General features: G+C 35.6%; 1 protein-coding gene across 23 annotated transcripts in view; it reads left to right on the top strand.

The window, feature by feature from the left end:
* CAMK2D (calcium/calmodulin dependent protein kinase II delta) overlaps positions 1–24,744 on the top strand; it is a 309,843-nt gene that overhangs the window by 80,258 nt on the left and 204,841 nt on the right. For all 23 annotated transcript variants that reach the window (XM_072810436.1, XM_072810438.1, XM_072810440.1 and 20 more), the window contains exon 3: positions 18,363–18,422. In XM_072810436.1, coding sequence (XP_072666537.1) covers positions 18,363–18,422 — 60 coding nt within the window. The remainder of the gene's footprint in view (positions 1–18,362; positions 18,423–24,744) is intronic.

Genomic DNA, 24,744 nt, shown 5'->3' with positions numbered 1-24,744 from the left:
AATTGTATATATGGATATGTATATATTATTGTATATAATATAAACTTGATTTTTAGCTTTCTGATAATCTAATGAGTAATCCCATCTTTGTCAATGCAACAAGCATTGAATTTCTATAATCTAGGCTCAGTTGTCATCCAGTGCTGACACAGGGCCTCCTTATTCAGATGTTTTGTCTTGTCTGATTCTTAGAGCAGCCTCTTGATTGATTATCCAGATTGCCCTCATATATCTTTGGTCACTGAAGAAGAAAGTAAATCAAGTTACATCAAGAGTAGTCTCCATTCTTTTTTTACTCCTGCTTTTTTGTTTGTACCACATTTTTCTTGTTTACTTACACATTCATTTAATAAATATTTATTTTTTCTTTACTATATGTCAGACATTGTCTTAGGCATAGGATATAAAGTAGTGAAAAAAAAAGTTATGTATTCTTCTGTCCAGATCTTACAGTTTATTTAAAGAGATAATCATTTTTTAAAAATCATACAACTGAATTAAAAAAATCATGAATGTGGCAAGTAACAATGAAGTGGAATTTGTATTGTGTGTAAGAACCAATAATACAGTATTTGAGCATGTTAGAAATGGCTTCCTTAGAAAAACTTAGAACATGAATAGGCATAAATTAAGGAAAGGAGAAGTGACTATTTCAGCAGTGGGGATAGCATGCACAAAGGTTCTGAGGTGGAGAATTCATGGCACATTTGAGGCACTCAGATGGCTGGAGGTGAGAGTACATAGGGATGGGAAGGAAAGTGAATAATGGGGAGGACTTCTGGATTGGGAGAAGTGAACGGAGTCAGTGGACTGGTGGTTCTAATGGTTGAAAAAAGTTACCTAGAGGACTTTGAACACACCAATTTGGAAAATGAACAGTTCGTGGTTGGAGATTAGGGTTTTTAACTTCCTGACTCTGGAGGAGGATGACCAAGTTTCAAGGAATGACTACAAGAGTAGTGATTGAAATGGGCCAGAAATAATCTCCAGATCCTTGGAGACAAAGCCTTCAAGGAACTGAGAAGTTGTGTGTGGACGAATTATCCCTTTGTTAAAGTAGCCTAACATGTTGGCAGGCTGCAGATGGGGATTGGCCAGGTGCCACATGTTTAATAAACAAAGAGGATTGAATGGTTGGGATGCAGAGAACTGATAGGGGAAGGAGACTCCCTAAACCAAATAAAAATTTCCTAAGATTTGAATGGTTTGTATGATAGAGATAGCCTGGATTTTGAGTGATCTCTTTTCCATATTTTCCTTGTATTTTGGCCAGTATATGGACTTAAAAATAAGAACTAAAGGAGTCTCCTCATTTGAGTTGCAGATTCCAAGATGGCACAAATTGTGTCTTAATCACTTATGTAGAGCCTGTGTAGATCATCTTGGCTTACCCAAAGACAAATGGTAGATGTTGATAAATAAAGCATATTAATAAATTCTGAATGAACAGTGCAGCTATTTTAGATGGAAGATTTTGTTGTTTTTATTTTCATACAATCCTGCAAATTTAAAAAATTTTACATGACCTTTTACCTTTGTGACTACAATTATATTTGCATGTCCATTATTTACCTACTAGTCTCATGTTTTTTCTCCCAAAAGTAAACTTTTAAACGAGAATAATTTCCCTCTGATTCTGTGGGAACTTTACCATTTATGCAAATATTTTGAGGAGCCAATTAATCACACCCTTTTGACAAAAATTGCATGGAGGAGCACCTGGTGTGATTAGGGTATGTTTTTGTTTTTAAAGATTTTATTTATTCGTGAGAGACAGAGAGAGGCAAAGATATAGGCAGAGGAAGAAGCAGGCTCCCCATGGGAAGCCCGATGCAAGACTTGATCCCAGGACCCTGGATCACAACCTGAGCCAAAGGCAGATGCTCAACCGCTGAGCCACCCAGGCATCCCAATGTTTTGTCTAGGAAGGATCTTTCTGCCTCCCCAAATTCCAGTTTGAAAGCTTTTATCATTCAGTTGTTTAGCCAGCCATCAGTCTGTCTTCTCTAAGCAATTGCTTGACAGATTCAGGTAGTTTAAAATCATAATTTATATACTTTTGTAAAGTCAGAAGTGTGGGGACGACTGGGTGGCTCAGCAGTTGAGCATCTGTCTTTGGCTCAGGAGTTGAAATTTATTATTTTTACAATAAGACTTTTTAAAATAATGTGAAAGGAGAAGGTAAATAAGAATGGGCACAAATAACTCAGGAATAAGGCTATGTGAAAAGAAAAAAAGATTTATGGAGGAGATAGGCGGGTTGTCAAGGATGGAACATGCAGGGGTGGACTATAGCTGCAGCTGCATGTTTGATTCTGCTGTGAGAAGCTAATTCAGGATGCTCTCTTCAAAGGTCTCTGTCATGTCCCATGTTTCCAGGTCACTTGGCAGAATTCCGAGAGTCTCATGTTTTAAGGAGCAAATGGTATGGGTTTCTCCCTAGTGCCACTGGCATTTTATTCCCTGAGGGAGTGGTAGCCATTGATTTCTTTTAACTGTGATAGAAAAAATAGTGAACTCCTAGGGGTTCCCCTGACCTCTTTCCAGCTGTTAGGGAGTCTTGTTTGACTCTCATAATACCTGTAGATTGACACAAATCAGATTTTTTCCCCCAGTACCACTCTACAGACAGTAGACACTTTAACAGCTGAGACAGTGGGTATGTTCATTATAATGGGAGTAGAAGTTAATTTCACGTGTCATTCCAGGACAGATTTTTCTGCTGATGACTTTAAAGTTTTCCACAAAGAGGCAGACATCTTCCTCTTTAGAGTTTAGAATGAACCAAAGTCAATTTGGGTGACATTTAATATACCTCCTTATGAATTTTAAGTGTTGAGCCAAGCAGAGTCACAAAAAGCTTTTGCTTTAGAGCTGGCCCAATTTGTAATGCCCCATCAGTGGCAAATATGTATTCTAAATGAGGTAGCACTTACTTGATCTAGAGAATTTTAGATAAAAGATACTCATTACCAATGAATGATAACATCTAGAATGATGAATTACACTCTCTTAAGTCCAGGGGATTTTGTCGTGCATTTCAGATGCATTATAACGTCAAGATCAGATGGAATAAGATGATACACCCTAAACTGTAAGCTATCTAGAAAAATTTTAGGTGATTGAAAAATACACAAACATATTTCACAGGTATTCTAATGTAATCTATTCTTTATAGGTCTACTTCCAAAGGGAATTGAACAGGGAACTCTGAAAGCAGAACAATGCAATGTGAAAGAAATAACAGTATTCAGTAAATTCAATTTCTAGGGTTTTAGATTTGTTAAAGAAAATATGTGTAACCTCTATTATATGAAAGCACTGTAATCAGATCATTTGCACCCCACTGACCCCTCCACCTCCTCAGCTCCCTCAAATCCACTGTACCTATTCACTCCTGCCCTTGAAGAAGTCAGGCTTTGCATTTCCTTCGAGTCAAAACAACAGTCTCATTTCAGAAATTAAAAAGTCCTGACCAGTGTAGTATCATTTGAAACTTCACTCCTCTGCCAAGTCAGGCCTGTTGCACACTTGAGAGACTCTGGGGACCAGAGACGGGTGTAGTACCCAACATGTTTTATGACCTCACATCCTCTCCCATTCACTGGTTACTCTTTGTGGCTCTTTAGGGCAAAGCTATAAGGAGCTGTGTGTTTGATTTCACTGCTACAGTTCTAATTAATCTGTACTACAACTGTCTGAGAGATATATGATTACTGATCTCCCGGGACATTCTTGAGGGTTTTTGGACAGTTTCCCTTAGGGACCGCTGGTGACTGTTTTGCTAATGATGGCTATGTTTCTGCCCTCTGGGTGTTTTTATCTGCCTTTCCAGCTCTTGGGCGTCTGCTATTCTACTCCTCTTTGGGGTCACATTGAGTCTCCATGTAGTTCTTGTGGGGATTGTCCAACGTAAGACAATCTATCCTTCCTAGGGGCCCACATCTGGCTTCTGGGAATGGGCATCTTTGTCCTGCTGGTGGTGGAAGTATAGCCTGATCCCAGCAGAGCCTACTTTGCTTTGCAGTTCCAGGGCAGCTAACCAGACAAAATTTCATGCTGTTAAAGTCCAGTTAAATAGGAAGCCATTCTTGTTTTTCCCAAACTGTAGGAGATGAATTCCTTAAAATATTTCTCTCAGACACACCCTTTTCTCTCTCAATTTAGTGCCCTAGAGTAAGCTCTTTTCCAGTGTGGGGTAGAAGGCAATGCAGAATGTTCTGAGAACTCTATCCACAGCAGTCCTCCTCATGGTCTTGTTTCCTGCTCTTATACTGCTGGAAGTGAGCAGTGGGCTCATAGTGGCAGAGTGGCTTCAGCTGACAACTTGACAAGTCCTAAATATATGGTTTTAGCATCTTGTCTCTGATAATTGTGTTTAGTTTTTAGACTTCAGAATTTCAACTAAAACTGAAACTATTTTATTTGAATATCTTGTTTCAGTAGTTTTTTTTTTTTAAGGAAGCTTCATTAAACTTCCTGTGTGTGTGTGTGTGTGTGTGTGTGTGTGTGTGTGAGAGAGAGAGAGAGAGAGAGAGAGAGAGAGCGAGCACACGAGCATGGGAAATAAAAAAACATCCACAAAGTGTGGGTAGATTAGAAATACATGATTACATATGCTGAGACACAAGATTGGGTGTCTTGAAAGTTTTTAACTTGGGGAGTATGGTTCAATAAATGATAATTTCACTTTCCATCTCCAACTTGAAGGGTGTTATTATTATTATTATTATCATTATTATTACTATACTTGTGATTTCTAGTTTAATTATTAGTTCATGAGTAGTTAGACTATAATAAGTTACTTTATCTTCCAAAATATCAATCAGTGTCCTTGTATCTGCTTAATAAAAATGCTTAATAAATATGTTCATAATGAATATGTTTAGGTACCATATTTGATCTAGTAACTTTTCCCCCTAAGTAAGCATAAGTCATTTCAAATATGTAACATTCTCAGAATATAGAGGAATAAGTATACTACTTCACTTTTATAAAATTTGTTCTCTTTTGCCCTTAATTCCTTGCAGAGCTTATACTGGAAGTCATTTTTTTTTTCTTCCTGATTTTCAACTTGATGGTCTTTTTGCTATGGTTTTTCACTCATGACTAAGAGATGTATAGTTTTTAAATGAATAGCTTAGCAATATAAATGAATATGTATTTATTTAGAGAATTGATATGAATTTTGAACTTTATTGGATATGATTTTTTGTGTTCAGAATTTGAACAGTAAGTTACCACTTTCTTTTTTTATAATAGGGAGTGTGGACCCAGGACCTGCAACTTATGCAGTCTAGGAGATTCTCGCTAAAGAAAGAAAACAAAATTATAAATACAAAATGAAACTGAAATGTAAATGTATATTTAGAGGGAAAATAGTCACAAGAAATTATGAATTTAAGAAGCTGACGTATATTGCAAAGCAAAATGAAATTTAGAAAAATAGCAAAAAGTTAGTGTTTCTCCTTTGCTCACCCACACTCGTGGGGTGATCTGTAGTACAAGTTCACATGGGGTGTCTTCACATCACATGATAGGCTGGGAAGTGGGAATATTCCTAGAAGCATTATGTTGGGATAAGTAGTAATAACAGGAATACCCAGAAGTGGTTGTGAACCAGATAAATATGTTTCATTATATCCAAACTAAATTATGTGTTTGACTCAACTTCCCCTTTGCTAGACCTCAAAAATATTTGTGGCCACTCCAGTATCACTCAGTATAAGCGGAGATAAAATTGAGGGGAAGAGCAGTGGAAGGAAATCATGATCATAATTGTGTTGAAACATCTGGTTTTGCAAGTTTTATGAGAACATATGACCATTTTTTTTTTTTGAGAAGATATGATCATATGACTAAGATCCTCTTAGGGGCCCAAAGTTTAAGATTTTTAACTTTACAGTTACATCTGAGGGAAACTCATTAACAGAGAAGTAAATAACTGAAAGTTCCAGATGCTTAAAGGAAACATAAAAGTCCAAGTCTCCCTCTTTTTTTCCTTCATTCTTCTAGATTGTTATCCAGGGGCACCAGAGCAGCTCAGTCAGTTGACTCTTGATTTTGGCTTAGGTCATGATCTCAGGGTTGGAGGATTAAGCCCTGAGTAGGGCTCTGGGCTAGCACGGAGTCTGCTTGTCCATCTCCCTCTGCTTCACATACCCCACCTCCCCATTCTTGTACTCACTTGCATGTGCTCTTTCTCACTCTATCAAATCAATCAATCTGTAAATTGTTATCCAAAGTTATTTTTTTAATATGTTAATATTAAACTACATGAGGAAAAATGTCCTGTGGATAACTATATATTTCCTGCTTTTCATGTTTTGAATAAATTGTGTATTTAATTAGTAGAAAAATAGATGTAAGAATAGCAAAATATGTTTACTATAGTAAGAAAAATTAATTCTTCTTGTGAAAACCCAAAAGTAATGTTCTTTTGTGTTACTATGCAACTACCTATAAAAATCATCTGGGCCACTGGAAAAAATGGTAAAGCATGGATTGTAATTATCTTTAGTATGCCTTGTTTCTCTTTGGGGTCCTTATAGTCTCAAGGTAGTGAGTTTAAAAGATTTTAATACAGAATGTCCCAAGTGACATAGCTCTATTATGCCTAAACATGAGAAAGGAATTATGTAGCTAAGTTCTTCCAAAAGCACAAGTAAAATTACACTAAGGGGACAGTACTATATCGACCAAATCCTAGAGACTGAGGGTAGAATGAGATACTATACAAAATTCAGCCCATTACCCTTCTATAGAAATGCGATCAGAAAATTTTTAAAATAATTTTTATTTATTTAAAGATGTTATTTATTTATTCATGAGAGACACAGAGAGAGGCAGAGACACAGGCAGAGAGAGAAGCAGGCTCCTCACAGGGAGCCCGACACGGGACTCGATCCCTGGATCGGGATCACGCCCTGAGCCAAAGGGAGATGCTCAACCACTGAGCCACCCAGGAATCCCAGAATAATTTTTTAAATGCTAGATGAATTAAATTATTGATGTACAATTAAAATAAAGATATAATTGAAATATCTTTAATACTTAATATGCACCAATGAATATTCTCATAATTTATTTATACAAAGGTTTGTTTTGGGGTGCCTGGTTGGCTCAGTCAGTAAAGCATGTGACTCTTGATCTCAGGGTCATGAGTTCAAGCCTCACATTGGGCATGGAGCCTACTTAAAAAAAAAAAAAAAAGTTTGTTTTTTAAGATATTAACAGTCACTTGAGCCAAAACAGCTTAAAATTCTACTATTGAATCCTCTATCTGTACTGTGTGAATTCTATCTGACACCTTGTGTTCTAAATGCCATCTAGGAAAATTTGCTCTCCTCCTGTGACTTGACTGTGACTTCCTACAGAGACTTGTTTGGGCTATCAGTCTTTTCTGGGTACCACTTTCCGTTTATTTTCCTTCCTGGTTTATTTCTCTAAACAGAATCTTTTGGTGATCCTCTCAGTACAAGTTCCCTGCCTTAGAACATGTAATGAGTGATGCCAATATGTTAGCAAAATGAGACACACACAACCAGGCAGAAGCACCCTTCTCCCCCCATAACAGGAGAATGGCAACACCATAAGAAGCTTTGAACCTAGGTGGAAAGCTGGCTGATGTCAACTAGGACTAAAGGGGTATAAGTAGAGCTTCCTGTCCATCTCCTCCCTTTATCATCTGGAGGATATCTACACTCTAGCAAGAATCTTTATAGGATTTTATGCCCTGTGCCCAAATTCTACACAGTTACACTTCCTCTTCCTCACAGAGGATAAAAGCTCAATTCAAATTCTCTTAACCCATTACCTAGAGATAATGAGAGGCTTACTAAGAGATTTTCCTGTGACTTCTAGTATGTCTGAACAGAATATTTCCATCCCATGCTATATTCTTGGTAGATATGTAGATATTTTATATATTCTGTATAACCAGATATTAAACATTTCTATGAAAGTATTTTATGTAAATTAACGTCCACTATTAACAATTCTAAGAGGCCTATATATATTGTATGTTTAAATTGCTACTCAACAAAAGCCTATTTATAAGATACTTTATCATGTGTTTCATAATTTTGTGTAAAGCACTAGTTTTGTAGCAGATATGATATGTCTCTGAATGAATGTCACTGTTGTGCGGAGCCTTGGGTCGCTCAGTCGGTTAAGCATCTGCCTTTGGCTCAAGTCATAATCTCAGAGTCCTGGGATCCAGCCCCATATCTGGTTCCTTGCTCAGTGGGGTGTCTGCTTGTATCTCTCCCTTTGCCTGTCCTCTCTGCTCATGCTGTCTCTCTCTCTCTCTCTCTCAGATAAAGAAATTAAATTAAAAAAAAAAAGAATGACATTGTGGTGGAAGAGGGAAAATATTTCTTTTGCAGAACAGCTTAAGAGTGGTACTATCAAATTTTATTATTTATTTCTTTACATTCCTAAAAAATAGGCTAACTATATTATCTAGTACTACTAAAATAATATCATATAAATTATCAGAACATAGTTCATTTTGAATGTGTGGAATGAATGAATGAATATAATTTGCATGTAAAACTGGTCAGTTTAATTTGTCTAAAAATTTTACACTCAAATTATTTCCCTGTATTATCGTTAATTTTTGAGATGTTTAGAATGAATAATAACACTGAATAAATATGAGTTTTTGTCCATATTTTACTGTATTGATTTTTCTCTTTCTCAACATACATACCAGTGGTTCTCCCACTGTTTAGCACAATCATATGATTTTATGGAAAATTATTTTCATAGTATATTAGAGTACATATAAAATGATTAATACTTGATGAAATTAATAGCATCTGTTAAGAATTTTGGTTTCTTAGAGTTACAGATTTCTAAGAATAATAAAAATAATGATGATGATACCATAATTTGTTGAGTACCTACTTTCTTCCAGATATGCTGCCTGATGCTAGATATTTTATGCTCCTTTTATAGATGAATCTTTTGAGCAGTCAAGGAACTTTGATACTCAGCTACTTGTAAGTGGTAGAACCAGATAACAACTCTTGACTGTTTTACTCTGAAACCTGAGGTCTTTCTATCCTTCTGGGTTGTTTCTGTGTCTAGAGTTCTACAAAATCAGGAGCTTTCATTATAGGCCTTTTATTTCTCTGGCACCTGTGGCCAGTGCCATCTTCCTCCACAGGTGAAACTGCAGAAAGAAGGTAAAATGGAGAGGACTGGTTTATCCCCTGTGTGATAGATGTTTTAAAAAAATCAGGGGAAAAAAAGGTTTATCACAAAAATTGTAAACCATTCCATAAAGAATGAAAGTTTGACTGACATTCAGAATTTAACATTTGCATGAGCTTCCCACACAGAAAAAAAAAAAAAAAAGCTTTCAAAAGACTTCACTCTTAAGATATATGAACTTTTAGTTCATGTATCTAATTCTACTCTACCAGGAAAGAAAGAACATCATCCTATATAGTTATAGAATCTTACCAATTTATCCAGGATATTACTGGCAATAGAAAATAACGGGACATGACCAGTCCCTAATGTCAGAAAGAATCTAGGTCAAAGAGTTAAAAGAAAATAAAATCTATGATATGGATTAAGCCTAGTTTAAAAGGATAAGATGAAAGATAATATTTAATTACGAATTAAAAAAACTTAATATGACTGCTTTAAATCCATATATATATCATACTGAGCTTTGTAATGAAGTGGCCCCTTTAAATAGCTCTTTCTAACTTACAGTGTGGTTTTAAGTGTGACCTACTTAAATGGACAGAATCTATATTCCTACCAAAGGAATGCCTCATTTAGCTTGAAGTAGTTTCTCAAACAAGAAAAATGTATTCAGAATACAATTTTAAAAATCTTTAGGAATAAGGTCTCTGAGTAGCCGCATTATAGTGCTCCAGAATCTGTGCCCTGAGGATTGTACCTTTTATTCAGAAAACATCTCTTCAGGTTCTCACTGCCTGGTTATTTGTAATTAGTTTATATTTTTTATCCTTGTTATCCTCTATTCTTAGTTCATAGCAGTTTTGAAATGAAGGGGCAGTTGTCTTCAATTTCTTCATTTGACAGAGATTTATTTAATGCCTGTTATGTGTACCTGAAATTGTTTAGTGTACTGGAGATACAGCAGTAAGAGCTGACAGTAAAAAAAAAAAAAAAAAAAAAAAAAAAGGAAGATATAGAAATGTATAATAAACAGATGCAAAATAGAAGACTTAAAATAGTTTAGGTCCATTTTGTCTAATCTTCCCTCTTCTGAAAATGGACAGCCAGGCAGGTGTGGTTCTAAATGGGGAGTAAGGGTGTCTCTTACTTGAGAGTGTAGTTTCTTAGAAACCAAACAAATGTGACAAAGTTAAGAATCAAGTTGGGTTAGTTATGGAAGAAACCAGGAAAGCAGGATTAACCTGCCCTGAGAAATAAACTGATCTAAGGCATTGATCTCAAACTGGTGCACTGGGCTAAGGAACAACCAAGGAGATAGGGGCAGGAAAGATAAGAGCAGCTTGATCTGGCAAGCCAGAAGGTCGGCAGAACAAACATTAATGTTGGATGGAGTTGGATTTTAAACCTATTTTCGTGGACATGAGGAGTGACTTCTAACTGCTATGTAAGATTGTTTTGTGGGTGGGAATCTGTTTATGGGGAGGGGTAACTAAAAGAATTTAACCCTCTTGGGTGTGGCAAATTCATGTCCTCCTTAGGTTGTATGTTTACACTCATGTGTGTTTGGTGGAAGAGGTAGGAAGTGACCAATTAAGACAGCCACCTCTCTCCTCCAGCCCAGACCATCCCTTGGCATTGCCTGTGCTGACAAGATGATTCCACATTGAGGTGCAGAGAGCAGACTGAACACAGGGAAGTACCCTGTGGGCTTCTACACCTCAGTAGCTTTTTCAGGCTTCACTGGATTATAGCAGAGTAATAATGATGTTAGTCATTACTAACATCAATGGTGTCAAAAAAGGTTAAATTATTTTATGTATCATTTATTTTAAAAAGCAGTGATTATTAGATTTACCCTCAAGAGGGTTGATTTTTTTAAAAAAAAGATTTTATTTATTTATTCATGAGAGAGAGAGAGAGAGAGTCAGAGACACAGGCAGAGGGAGAAGCAGACTCCATGCAGGGAGCCCGATGTGGGACTTGATCCCAGGTCCCCAGGACCACGCCCTGGGCCAAAGGCAGGCACCAAACCGCTGAGCCACCCAGAGATCCCCAAGAGGTTGACATTTTAAGTTGTTTGTCATTTGTGGTGGGGAAGGTAGTTAACTTTTGAAATTTACTAGATGAAAGAAAGTTCATTGGCTGGTGTTGCTGGATAAATAAATTGTTGTTTTATGTAGATTTAGTGATACTCCTATTGCTCTGTGAAAGTGATTCAGGGCTAGCCCTTTAATTTCCATTTGTGATCAGTTATTCTCCATAAAGATTAAATTTTGATTGGAACAGGAGTGAAGGATTTACTTCAGTAGGTTTGAAATCACATTTACCTCCCCATTTGAAATAAATAACTTATTAAATTTAAAAAGTATCTAAAAGTATCCTAAAGCTGGGAAGAAGTGTGACTACATTTTCTCACAATTCAGAAAATTTTAAAATACTGAGGTCTTTGTACTGGGTAGTACCATTCTCTACCTTTCCATGTCAAAACTGAATGATGATTTATTTGTGCATTGTTTGTATGGTGGATCTTCAACTATCCATTGCTAACAGCATGTATCTTTTCAGACTTGACAATATTAAAGCCTGAAGGGTTATTATTTTATCCATAGAACAGTGGACTTGAGTTTCAAAGGAAGAAAAAAGTCAAACTATTACAATTTGAATACTTTAATATTAAATGATAAATGAATCTGGTTCTACAGTAGCTTCAAGGTGTGTGGATAATAAAAGAAAATCTTCAGATGATGATAAACAGTATTATGGATGTCTTGTCTTTTATAATCTCTTTGCCTCTTACCATTACAGTTGTGAGACCTGGGAATGATGAGGTAGGAATGTATGATTTTTAGTTGCTGATTGAATTAAAAGTAAAGGAAATTTTAATGCAAAATTTAATCATCTCTTGAGAAGGATAAATACTGAAATGTCCCTTTAGTATTAATAGGCCTCTTCACCTTCCTACTCCCTCTAAAGGAAAGTTGTACATTTGATGTTGAATATGAAGCATTTCCATTATTTCTAAATTCTGATTTTAATGAAAGCTTTAGTTCTATCACTGTTTGGAATGTCCAAACATGCCCCAATAGGAAACTGTGGGATGCCTTAGGAGTCACAGGGGATCACTAAGTTATGTGACTGTATGGAAGAAAAAGTAAAGCAAAAGCTCATGAAGATATCAGTACTATTATGAAGTTAGACATGAAAAGCAACCTCTTAAGACAGCTCCAGTGACCTTTGCTTCCTGATATTAATGCACTTGTATACTTTGTATACATACCCCCCATTAAAAAAGTGGACCATCTTAGTGACTTGCTTCTAAACAAATACTATGGCAGATGTCATGGGATATCACTTTTCTGTGATTGAGCTGGATAAGACAGTGACTTCTGTTTTGGTAAGAGATTCTTTACCTTAGCGGCTTTGATGAAGCGCTTTGCTATGTTGACACAGAGCAAAGAAGTGAGGGCAACAACCAACCAACCAAGAGCTGGCTAGGAACCAAGACACTCAGGTCAACAACTTCTGAGGTACTGAATACTTCCACCAACCATATGGACTTGGAAACCAATCCTTCCCTTGTATTTAGATGCGACCCCAGCCCTAGCTGATATATTCATTGCAGCCTTTTGAGAGAACCTAAAGCAAAGGACTCAGCTAAACCATGTTCAGGTTCCTGATCCACAGAAACTGTGAGATTATAAATGTATGTTATTTTAAGCTTCCAAATTTGTGGCTATTCGTTATATAGCAGTAGAAAACTAATACTTTGGTGTATTTGTTAGTTAGAGCTGCCATAAGAAAGTAATACAAATTAGGCGGTTAAACAGTAGAGTTTATCTTTTCAAATTCTGGAGGCTAGAAGTCCAAGATCAGAGTTTCGGTGGGGTTGGTTTTCCAAGGGCTCTCTTTGGCTTGTAGGTATCTTCTCCCTGTGGCTTTATATGACCTTCCCTCAATGTGTGCCCGTTCTAAACTCTTTTTAAAAGGACACCAGTCAGTTGAATTAGGGCTTCCCCTAATGACCTCATTTTAACTTAATTATCCCTTTATAGACTCTGTGTTCACATACATACTCATTCTGAGATAGTAACGGTTAGGAGCTCAACATATAGATTTTATAAGACCTAGTTCAATCTGTAAGAATAGGCTATATAAAATTCTGTAATTATGTTCATCTTTATAGCTAAACCTCTATGTCACATATTGTCAATAAAGATCTTTTGTCATCTTGTTTAATTATATAGGTATCAGATGATGTATATATTAAACATATTATACATAATATATATATAACATGATATAGCATATATTTGCATACCCCGGTCTCCACAACAAAATTATAATTTCTGTAAGCATATGTTTTGCATATGTCACTTGGCAGTAGTTAAGATGGTGTTAGACACAGTTTCAAATCAGCTTTAATTTTTTATGTTTATTTGCATATTTCTAAATGAGAATATTCTAGAAGTAGCTTGTGTTAAGGATGACAACCTGTTAAAGAGCTAGGGAGTTTGAAGGATTTACATTTATTTGAGACACTTGTAGTTTTAGATAATGGTAAAGCCAGAGAACATGTCTTCATATTTGGTAATCCAGATATAACAGATAACACTGTTAGATCCAATCCAATGCTGAGCTGATTTTTTTTTTAAGATTTTATTTATTTATTCATGAGAGACACACAGAGAGGAGAAAGAGAGGGGCAGAGACACAGGCAGAGGGAGAAGCAGGTTCCATGCCGGGAGCCTGATGTGGGACTCTATCCTGGGTCTCCAGGGTCAGGCCCTGGGCTGAAGGTGGCTCTAAACCACTGAGCCACCCGGGCTGCCCTGAGCTGATTCTTTAAAACACTATTTCTGGGATCCCTGGGTGGTGCAGCAGTTTGGCGCCTGCCTTTGGCCCAGGGCGCGATCCTGAAGACCCGGGATCGAATCCCACGTCGGGCTCCCGGTGCATGGAGCCTGCTTCTCCCTCTGCCTGTGTCTCTGCCTCTCTCTCTCTCTCTCTCTCTGTGACTATCATAAATAAATAAAAATTTATAAAAAAATAAAAAATAAAAAAATAAAACACTATTTCTGTTTGAGTAGCTAACAACACTATATACCCACATTCAGTATAGAGATTACTTAAAACGCAAAATATGTTTAAAATATTTTTTCAAAATTGCAAGAAAAATAGAATATAAAGCAGGTTTTTTGTTTTGTTTTGTTTTTTTAGAATATACCAGTGGTTCTCAAAAATGTGGCCTGTAGACCTAGGAGTCCCTGAATCTACAAGGTCAAAACTGTTTTCATAATAAATCTAAATCTAAGACATACGCTTTGTGTGTGTGTGTGTGTGTGTGTGTGTGTGTGTGTGTGTGTGTTGATGTTTGTACCTATGATACAAAAGAAATAGTGGATATTTCATTCCTGGGACCTTTGCATGAATCAAGGCAGTGGCATCAGACTATACTATTAGTCTGTAATTTTTGCACTTATAGACTAAATAAAAAACTTCACTAAGGATTGACCTTAATGAACCAATTAAAATTATTACTGTAGTTAAATCTTGACCTTTGATCACCTGTCTTTGCAACATTCTGCATGATTAAATGAGAAGAATGCAGAAAGCACTTTTGCTCTATACCTAGGTACAGTGGTTGTCTCAAGGAAAAGTACTTTGTGATTGATTGAGTTGGAAGCTTAACTAGATACTCTTTCATGGAACACCATTTTTACTTGGAATTACAACTGAAAAACAAGCTATGATTATTCAGACTTAGGTTACTGAGAGACATTTTCTCAAAAATGAGCAAAGTGAGCCTGTTGCTTAAAGGAAAACAACTGACAGCATTTATTGCCAACAACATAGTTCAGGGTTCAAACAATAATTAGAATTTGGAAAATTTGTATTTGCCCATGAGAAACATGATAAATTCCCAAATTTAAAGATTGTTCTGATGATAATAGTGGTGTATTGTTTTTATGTATGTAATGAAATGTGTCCATGTTTAGAAGAACTACATAACATACTAACCAATATTTTCCAAATGGTTCGACATATTATAAAGTTATGCCTAGGTGTAAAAGAAGCATATGAAAGAGCAATGAATTTTAATGTAGCAGAGTAAAATTTTATTATATTAAAAAGAACATTTATTATATTAATGTTGAAAATTAATTTGATTTAAACATTAAAGTTCATGACTTCATTGATATGGTTCATAAAATACATTAATAAAGTTTCAGATTTCACATGGCAACTAACCTTTAAGAAGCTATCACTTGTTGAATTTTGGGATGATATTAAAGAACAATAACCACAATTATCTGAAAAGGCTGTGACAGTGCTCTTTCTTTTTCCAACTACATATCCTTGTGAGGTCAGATTTGGTTGATCTACTTCAACCAAAACAACATATTACAGTAGATAGAATATAGAAGCAAACATGAGAATACAGCTGTATTCTAATTAAGGCAAACATCAAAGAGATTTGCCAAAGATATAAAACCGTGCTACTCTTTTTAAATTTTTTTTCACTTCAAAATCATTTTTTGAGTACAGTTGAAACGATGTTATAGTAGTTTCAGGTGTACAACATAACGATAAGATGAATACTACATTTTTTTTTGAATACTACATTATTTTTATTGCAAGTATAGCTACTATCTGTCCTTATACATTCTTATTTACAATCATTGACTTTAAGTGATCGTATATTTCATGAAATATATGTTACTCTGCTAGCGTTAGAAAATCAACATTTTTCTACTATCATAAAGACTGGTTCAGGCAGGAATCATCACTGAATGCAAAATTTACAGGGAAATTTTGATGAAGAGCAGGATGTTTTCCTGGTAATAAGGTCTCACCACATATTTTTATTAGTTACAAAGGAAACAAAAAGTAATATTTAGCAGAGAAATTCAACAGCTCCTTGACCTGGTGCTCAAAGTTATCATTTTTGAGAAGCAGTTGGACAATATATACCTCCATATGTGACAGCCAGAGGAGGATAATGTTCTAGCTGAGAATGCATAGTCTAAATCAAACCATGATTGGCAGTTGACAATACCAAAATGAAAATAATTCTTTTTGAAGATAGAAATGATGATATACTTCACAACTGTCAGGTCATAAAAGACAAAAACTGTGGAAATATTCCAGAGTAAAGGAACTAAAGAGAGATGATAACTCAGTGCCATATCTGAACCTCGGCCAGATCCTGCACTGGAGGGAAAAAAATCCTATAAAGGGCATGATTGAGTTAAATGGAGAAAATTAGAGTATGGATGGTAAAGTATTGTTTCAGTGTGGCATTTGCTGAAGTTGATCACTATGCAGTGATTGTAAGAGAGTATTTTAGTTCTTAGGTAATATATACTGAAATTTTAGAGGTAAAAAGGGCCTTCATGTTTGTAACTTACCTTCAAATAGTTCAGAAAAAAGTTAGATATAAATATAAACATGTATATTTATATATTTGTGTGTTGATTAAATACGTGTATATGGGGCACTAGCATGGCTCAGTGGTTGAATATCAGCCTTGGCTCATGATCCCAGGGTCCTGGGATCGAGTCCCACATCGGGCTCCTCACAGGGAGCCTACTTCTCCCTCTGCCTGTGTCTCTGCCTCTCTTTCTCTGTGTTTCTCATGAATGAATAAAATAAAATCTTAGCAAATGTGTATATACATACACAGACATGTATATATACATAGAGCATGGATATGTATATATAATTGATTTTTAAAAAAATATTTATGTATTTATTCATGAGATAAAGAGAGGCAGAGACACAGGCAGAGGGAGAAGCAGGCTCCATGGAGGGAGCCTGATGTGGGACTCGATCCTGGGACTCCAGGATCATGCCCTGAGCTGAAGGCAGGCGCTAAACCGCTGAGCCACCCAGGGGTCCCCATAAATGATTTTTTAAGGGGTAAAATATTAATAATAGATGTATCTGGGTAATCTGGTATATGTGTTTTTAGTACTGTTCTTCAAATTTTCTGTAAGTTTTAGTTATTTCCAAATAAAAAGTTTAAAAATTAAATGCAACGGTTATGTTAATATAATGGGTTCATTATTGTTTTTAAATGAATTAATATATGTTTAACATTTTTCTTAGTTTTGTTTCTCATAGAGCAAGCATGATTAGATCTAATCAATATGAACAAAACTTTTTGGGATCCTCGATAATTTTTAAGAATAACAAGGGGTTGTAAGACCACAGAGTTTGAGGACCATTGGTATAGACTGTGTGTAAGTAGTTAGATATGTGTTCCCTCTTTCTTTTAAGGCTATTTCATAACTCTAGTTAATGAGAGCTGATTTAGTAGACACCATTAATCTTTAATGCCTTTATGCCTTAGTTTTTATATTTTAAAATATGGATATAGTAATGCCTATTCCCAGAGGATTACTGTAAGTTTTAAGTCAGATAGCTATATAAGGCTTTCAACTAATGACCACTTTGTAGTGCTGTCCTGATTGGCAGCATGTGTTTCTTCTCTCTTCTTGCCTCTTTTTGACACTTATTTTGTGCTTTGGCCAGTGATTTTGGTTATAAATATGTGCATATGAACCACCACAAAGAAACCAGAGGAGAGTATCAGTTCTTAAAAGGCAAGTTTACAGTGGCCATGCCTCTTCAAAGAAATGAGTAGGGAAATGTAGAAGGGTGAAAGTGAGCAAGCAATGTGGGATTTTTAGAAGTCTCGGATATAAGAAAGAACATCATAAACTTAGGGAGTTGGACCAACAATTGTATGAAAAGTGGTTGATAGAAAATATGACGGGACAGGAAATATTTCTTCATTAGGGGCAAACTGTAACCCTACTTAGCAGTGTTTCTATGGCATTCCAAATTCCGGATAGGCATCCTCTGCTTAAATGTGTATGTGTATTTGGGTTATTTAAGTTGTTGTAATAATATATACTTAAGGTAAAGAAAGAATACTGTTGTTTTGTGACATTTTTCACTGTTTTCTCCAGCCCTGTCAAAATTCAGCTGTATTCTGTATCTCTGTCAAGCATCAAGCTAAGGAAAAAAGGAAAATTTGGTTGCTAAGCTATATTATGTTCACCTAATTGCAAATTATCATTTTTTAAAAAGAGATCAAAGGATATGTAAATGTAAAGGCTTTATATCATTTTAATATGTCATTTATTATCTTTAAATCTTTTTTGCTAAGACTTGTGATTTATATTTTTAAACAGATCATCAGAAACTGGAAAGAGAAGCTAGAATCTGCCGTCTTTTGAAGCACCCCAATATTGGTAAGGAAATCTTTTCAACGTATGTTTTTTTTTCAATTTAAATTCAGTTAGCTTTACATGTAGTATACATCTTTGGTTTCATATGTAGTTTTCAATAATTCATTTTGAATGTTAAAGTTTATGTTATGTGTTTTTTAACCACAATAAAAATGTTATTTTAGTAATCTAGACATTGCTTCTCTTCCAAAAGCTAGTACAGTTATTTTAGAATATTATCTCCCATGAATTATAAATAGCATGATAATGTTCAAAATAAAAAAAATGATGAATATAAGAAAAACAGAAGAAACAAAGGAAAGAAAAAGAACAAAAACAAAACAAGAAGAGCCAAGAACATGATTCTGTGACAATAGTTTTGATTATTTTAGATAAATATTGCTTTCCCAGCCCTGTTTTATTGTCAGCCAAATTATTTATGATGTGGAAGTTGTGAAAGAAGGAAGGATAATGCAGTAGAATTGCAAAATCATTCACTAAGAAGGTTTATAGTTCTTCTATTTTTATGAATGGTGAGACCATTCAGTTTCTATTCCTGACTTGAAGTTTCTAGTCAGTTTCTATTCCTGACTTGAAGTTTCTAGTATCCTGCATACTTCTTAGGTTCTTAAACCAATGAACGGATACCACCAAGTAAATCTGAAGTATTAACAAACTAGCAGCTGTCTAATATCCTTCTGGTTGGAGAGAAAACCAAACAACTCTGAAATGTAAATCTACCTCTTTATAAATGTTTTTACCCTGATGACAGTCTTTGGCATTTCTTAGTTGGCTGTTGTATTTTTTTTTTTTTTTTTTTTGCTAGGGCTGCCATAACAACATATAACAGATTAGATGGCTTTAACAGAGAAATTTACTATCTCACAATTCTGTAAGCAAGAAATCTGAGATTAAGGTGTTAAGTGTTAACAGGGTTTGTTTCTTCTGAGACCTCTATCCTTATGTTGTAGATAGGTGTCTTCCCCCTGTGTCTTCAACTGGTCTTGTCTCTGTTGTAATTTTTTCTTCTTTTAAGAGCACCATCATATTGAATTAGGGTCCTGATGACCTCATTTTAACTTAAATGTCCTTTCAAAGACTTTATCTTCAAATACAGTAACTTTATGAGGCCCTGGGGTTGAGACACAAATTTTGGAGAGACACAATTCAGTGCATAATATTGGCTAATGAGAAATTACACAGTATGACCTACTATAGTTCAAAGAGCACTATTCTTACTCAGGTTTAAGATAAAATGAAATTTTTGTTTGGTTCACTTATTATTCTTCTGAAGAAGAGTTGTTATTTGTTTTGTTTTTAATCAAGATCTTTCTGTGAAACTCAGTTTTTGTAGATATTGAAACTAACTGTCCTCATTTCCTCTAGGACACCAAAGTCAGACATTCTAAAGACACTCAAACTAAAACAAGAACAATTTTCATTTTGAAACTCCATGCAGAATAACCTTAGTAACAAAGGGGAAGTTGTACAGTGGGGAAAGTTCTAAAGTTTTCTGACCTAGAAAGCACCATTAACACACTCTTGACACTACATAAATTTTTTTTTCAGTAGTCCATAGCATCAAGTTCCATGGCTCCTTGGTCTCCTCACTTGAAGTTTTATTCATCTTTCAAGATTTCAGAAGTACCAAAGCAATGATAGAAATTCCAGGTTCTTGAATTCTGAGATCCAGAGAAACAGAATCAGCCACTCATTAAAGTCAATAGACAGATTTTATTCAATATTATTTCATTAGGGGAAAGAGCTGAGCTCAGTTCCAAATATAGCAAAGACAACCAGGGATTTATAGCCAAAGAACAGAATGAAGGGGTCAGTGAATTGAAAATTGCTGAGAGGAGGTATCACACGTAGGGGAATTGTTACTGAACTTATTAAACTACCAATGAAATTCTTATTAAAGGAAGGCCAAAGCTTAGACATCAAGAGTTAGGGATGAAGAACTTGATCAGGTGTTGTGGGTGATCACATATCAAAGATGGAAGGATGGCTTGGTAGGATTCTTTGCTAAGACTAGTATAGGCAGATTGAGTATAGAGTCCAATACAAGGTCTGGTTAAAAAGAAGACTGAAAGGAGCCTGACTAATTTTAGTCAAGGGGACAGTCTTTGTTGCTACATTAGGCTTGTCAGGCAAGATATGCAGGGGTCACATTTAAATTGATCTCTAAAAGATAAGAATCCATCATGAAAAAGTTCAGGGAGAAAGAGTTACAGTCAGAGTAAGCTTTCCCTGTTAGGGGAAGAGTCAGAAGATCAGTGTGTAGCCTACCATGAGAGAGAAAGAGAGAGACTGACCTGAGATGGGTAAGAGGGATAGGTAGATGCCTGACCATGGAGGGCCTTGGAAATCAGGTTATAGTGTTTAGGACTTATTCTAAGTACAATGGAAGCCAATAGAAGGATCATAAGCAAGAGTGTCGTCATCTGATTTGTTGTGCCTACCGTGTATAAAATGGATTATAGTTACATGAGCACAATCAGAGATAATAGTACTCCATTAGTTCATTAGAGTCCAGTGTTTATATATATTGCCCTTGGCTCCCATCTTTTTGGCAAAAATTCAAATAGATTCAGGTTGACCTCTTTCCTGTGTGCTTTGGTAGTTCACAAAAAGTACCATGCATCTTTTGCTCAACAAACTGCCATGCAGGCAGCTTCCTAAGTAGCTCCATCTTTGCTCTGTCTTCAGAGTATGTAGCCAAACAATCTTGTTTGAGTCCCAAACTGGAAAGATTACCACTAACCTTATTTGAAAGTGTTGAAGCAATTTGGAGAGAACGTCTTGCCTCAAGCTTTTGTAAATTAGCTTGTTTTTTAATTGTTCATCCTTTATTTTAATAAAATGGGCTTATTTTCTCTTGAGGTCTAAACAGGTCTATGGTAAATCAAATAGTGTAAGCTATATGTTAGCATATCTACCAAGTGAAGGGAAAATACCTTGGAGGTAGCAAAATGAAATACTTGAGGTAATAGCCAAATTGTTCTCAAAATTATTTTCTATTTCCATTGTTTTTGTACTTGACCTTTGATAAGCATTATTACTGGGGAACTTATTGAAACCTGTGGCAAAGTCCAAATAACTCAAAGTAGTAAGGGGAAGCTAAATCAGGCAGCACACTCACTCACTGCAAGTAGGTGAATCTGAGAACAATGGGCCAGCAAGGGGAAAGGGAAAGCTATCAGGAACTTAGACCTGACTCCTCTGGGTTCCCAAGTGAGAAGGTACCCACTTAGTCTTTATTTGTAAGGAAAACAATATTTGATAGAACTTTTCAGTTGGCGGGATGATACATTTTGAGGCTGGGCTATACCCATTCTCTAAAGACCTGAATCTACACTTTGTGTAGACTTTAGAAAGAGCGAGATGGTTTTCTGAAAGTGTAAGGGAACATTTTTATTTGTAGAAGATCAATACCTCCTTTGTAAGGTAAGCCTTTAGTGATACGGCTCAATGAATCCCAGTAGCTAGAGAGCCAAAGGAAGGGCTATGTGGCCTTTAAAAATAAAAAAAATAAAAAAATAAAAAATAAAGAAAAAGAATCTAGTCTGTACCAGTGCCCTGGGACCTGTAGTACAATGAGTAACTGTTCTGAGACCACATCATATCTTAATGATTATCATTTCCTATCAGTTTTCTCAGCCACTGCCCCAAAACACATAAACATATCCACTCCTACATTGTATAAGCTGTAATAGAAAATTAAAGACACAGTATTAATGGAAAAGTCTATAGACTCCGTGAACCCCACTTTATTCCGCCTCTGACACGGAGTCTGTTCAATGAACTGCTGAAGCATATCCCATTTGCTCATTAATGTCTAGTTGCTCTCTTTGTAAAGCAGAGAAAATATTTACCATTTTATTTCCTTCTGAGAATTATTAGGGAGAACTAGATAGTGCTTCTTTTTGGTGAGGAGTTAATAAACTTTGGACGTTACTTAATGTAAATAAACACACAAATGTGTATATATATATATATATGAATAATACATGTTTCTGAAATGTTTTTCCACTGTTGAGTATATATCTCTCAGGAAAAAGCTACCAGACATTATTAAACGATCAGTTAGGTAGTATATTGTATAAGTAATGCCCCATAATAATTTACTCAACTGTTTGCTTACACATATATTACATAATCAGAAAATCATAATATTGCAATAACCAAGATCTTACAGTTATCTAGTACAAACTTATTTTTTAATAATTGAGGAAACTAAAATTTTCTGTATCTGTATGACTTCTCCAAAGTCACAATTCTTTAGTGATGTTGTCAAGCCTAAATTCTTGATATTTCTGTAAAGAGGTACCGATGTTTGAGGGAACCTGACTCGCAGCAACAAGATTGAAAAGGTAATCATATTCCCTTTCAAGGAGAATTTTGAAGTTGTTTTTGCTTCAACTCAACCCTCCCCCATATATGGGAAAAAAATATTTAAATTAGAAACTTCTAATACTAATACAAGAAAACTTTGTAAGTTTTGGAGAGCATAAGTAATACCTCTCTACTCTGGTATGGAATCACGTATTTCATAAAGATACAGTGAACAGGTTTTTAATTTGACATCTATAATATGTAAAATTACATATGCTGAGAAGTAGAGAATAGAAAATATATAAAGACTTTACATTCTATAGAAGCAGATTTTCCATGCCCATGAGTGATAATTTATTGCATCTAGGATTTAAACATTTTCCTTTTCCTAATATATAAAACTGGAAGAGCCTTTAGGAATTATCTAAATCCAGCCTAGATTCTGCAGATGGGAGTTTGGAGATTTCAGTAGGGAGGTAATGGCCAAGGTCACACGCAGATCTCAAAAGGGATTAAAAATGCACAACCTGTTTATTACTTCACCTTGCATGTAGTGTTTTTCATTTTCACTAACCTTAGGAGGCATGGTGTCATACTCTAAAACTAGTATTTTAACCTCAATCTCAGATCTCCCTCTTCTTTGCAAATAATCCTCAAGTTAAACATCATACCTCTAATTTTCACAAGACAAAATTAAGTCATTTTTGTTCGTGTTTTGCTTTTAACAATATTTTACCTTTGTGTTCTACTCTGCATGTAGTCCTCTTCCAGGTTCCTAGAATGTATAAGAAACTGCTCTAATCACATTGTATGTACAAGCTTACATTTAATAAATATGTATCTTAAATATTCCCAGTAGTTGGTTATCAAATGAATAAATTGCCTTTTATGTCTATTGCTATAATATTTCAGTTTTAAATCCTTTGGAAGAGACAGGGAAAAGGAGAACAGTGTTAATACAGAGTAAATGTTAATTGGTGTGCTGAGAAAACAAAGTTAATGATTTTATGAATGACACTCAAGTCTTTTTCAATGTGATGAGAAATTAAACAACATTGAAAGAAAATGATAAAGTTTTTATGACCTCCCTCGTTATTGGCAGTTATGCCTAATATTCATAACAGTCTATAATTATACAAGAATAAGTAATTTTTATGGCTAAACAGCTTGCTCTACTGACTTTTCAACAGATAAAAGGTAATTTAACACAATTAAGTACTGAAAAAGCAAGGTACTCTTGTTTTATGTTCACCTTTTATTTGATTAAATCTCACCTCTTTATCTTTTTTTTTTTTTTTTTTTTTTTTTTTTTTTTTTTTTTATTGGTGTTCAATTTACTAACATACAGAATAACACCCAGTGCCCGTCACCCATTCACTCCCACCCCCCGCCCTCCTCCCCTTCTACCACCCCTAGTTCGTTTCCCAGAGTTAGCAGTCTTTATGTTCTGTCTCCCTTTCTGATATTTCCCACACATTTCTTCTCCCTTCCCTTATTTTCCCTTTCACTATTATTTATATTCCCCAAATGAATGAGAACATATAATGTTTGTCCTTCTCCGACTGACTTACTTCACTCAGCATAATACCCTCCAGTTCCATCCACGTTGAAGCAAATGGTGGGTATTTGTCATTTCTAATAGCTGAGTAATATTCCATTGTATACATAAACCACATCTTCTTTATCCATTCATCTTTCGTTGGACACCGAGGCTCCTTCCACAGTTTGGCTATCGTGGCCATTGCTGCTAGAAACATCGGGGTGCAGGTGTCCCAGCGTTTCATTGCATTTGTATCTTTGGGGTAAATCCCCAACAGTGCAATTGCTGGGTCGTAGGGCAGGTCTATTTTTAACTGTTTGAGGAACCTCCACACAGTTTTCCACAGTGGCTGCACCAGTTCACATTCCCACCAACAGTGTAAGAGGGTTCCCTTTTCTCCACATCCTCTCCAACATTTGTTGTTTCCTGCCTTGTTAATTTTTCCCATTCTCACTGGTGTGAGGTGGTATC

Source organism: Canis lupus, chromosome 33 (genome assembly GCF_048164855.1).
Source record: "Canis lupus baileyi chromosome 33, mCanLup2.hap1, whole genome shotgun sequence".
NCBI classification, from domain to species: Eukaryota; Metazoa; Chordata; class Mammalia; order Carnivora; family Canidae; genus Canis; species Canis lupus.
Note: the sequence above shows the minus strand (reverse complement) of the source record. Positions and strands in the feature narration are given on the sequence as shown.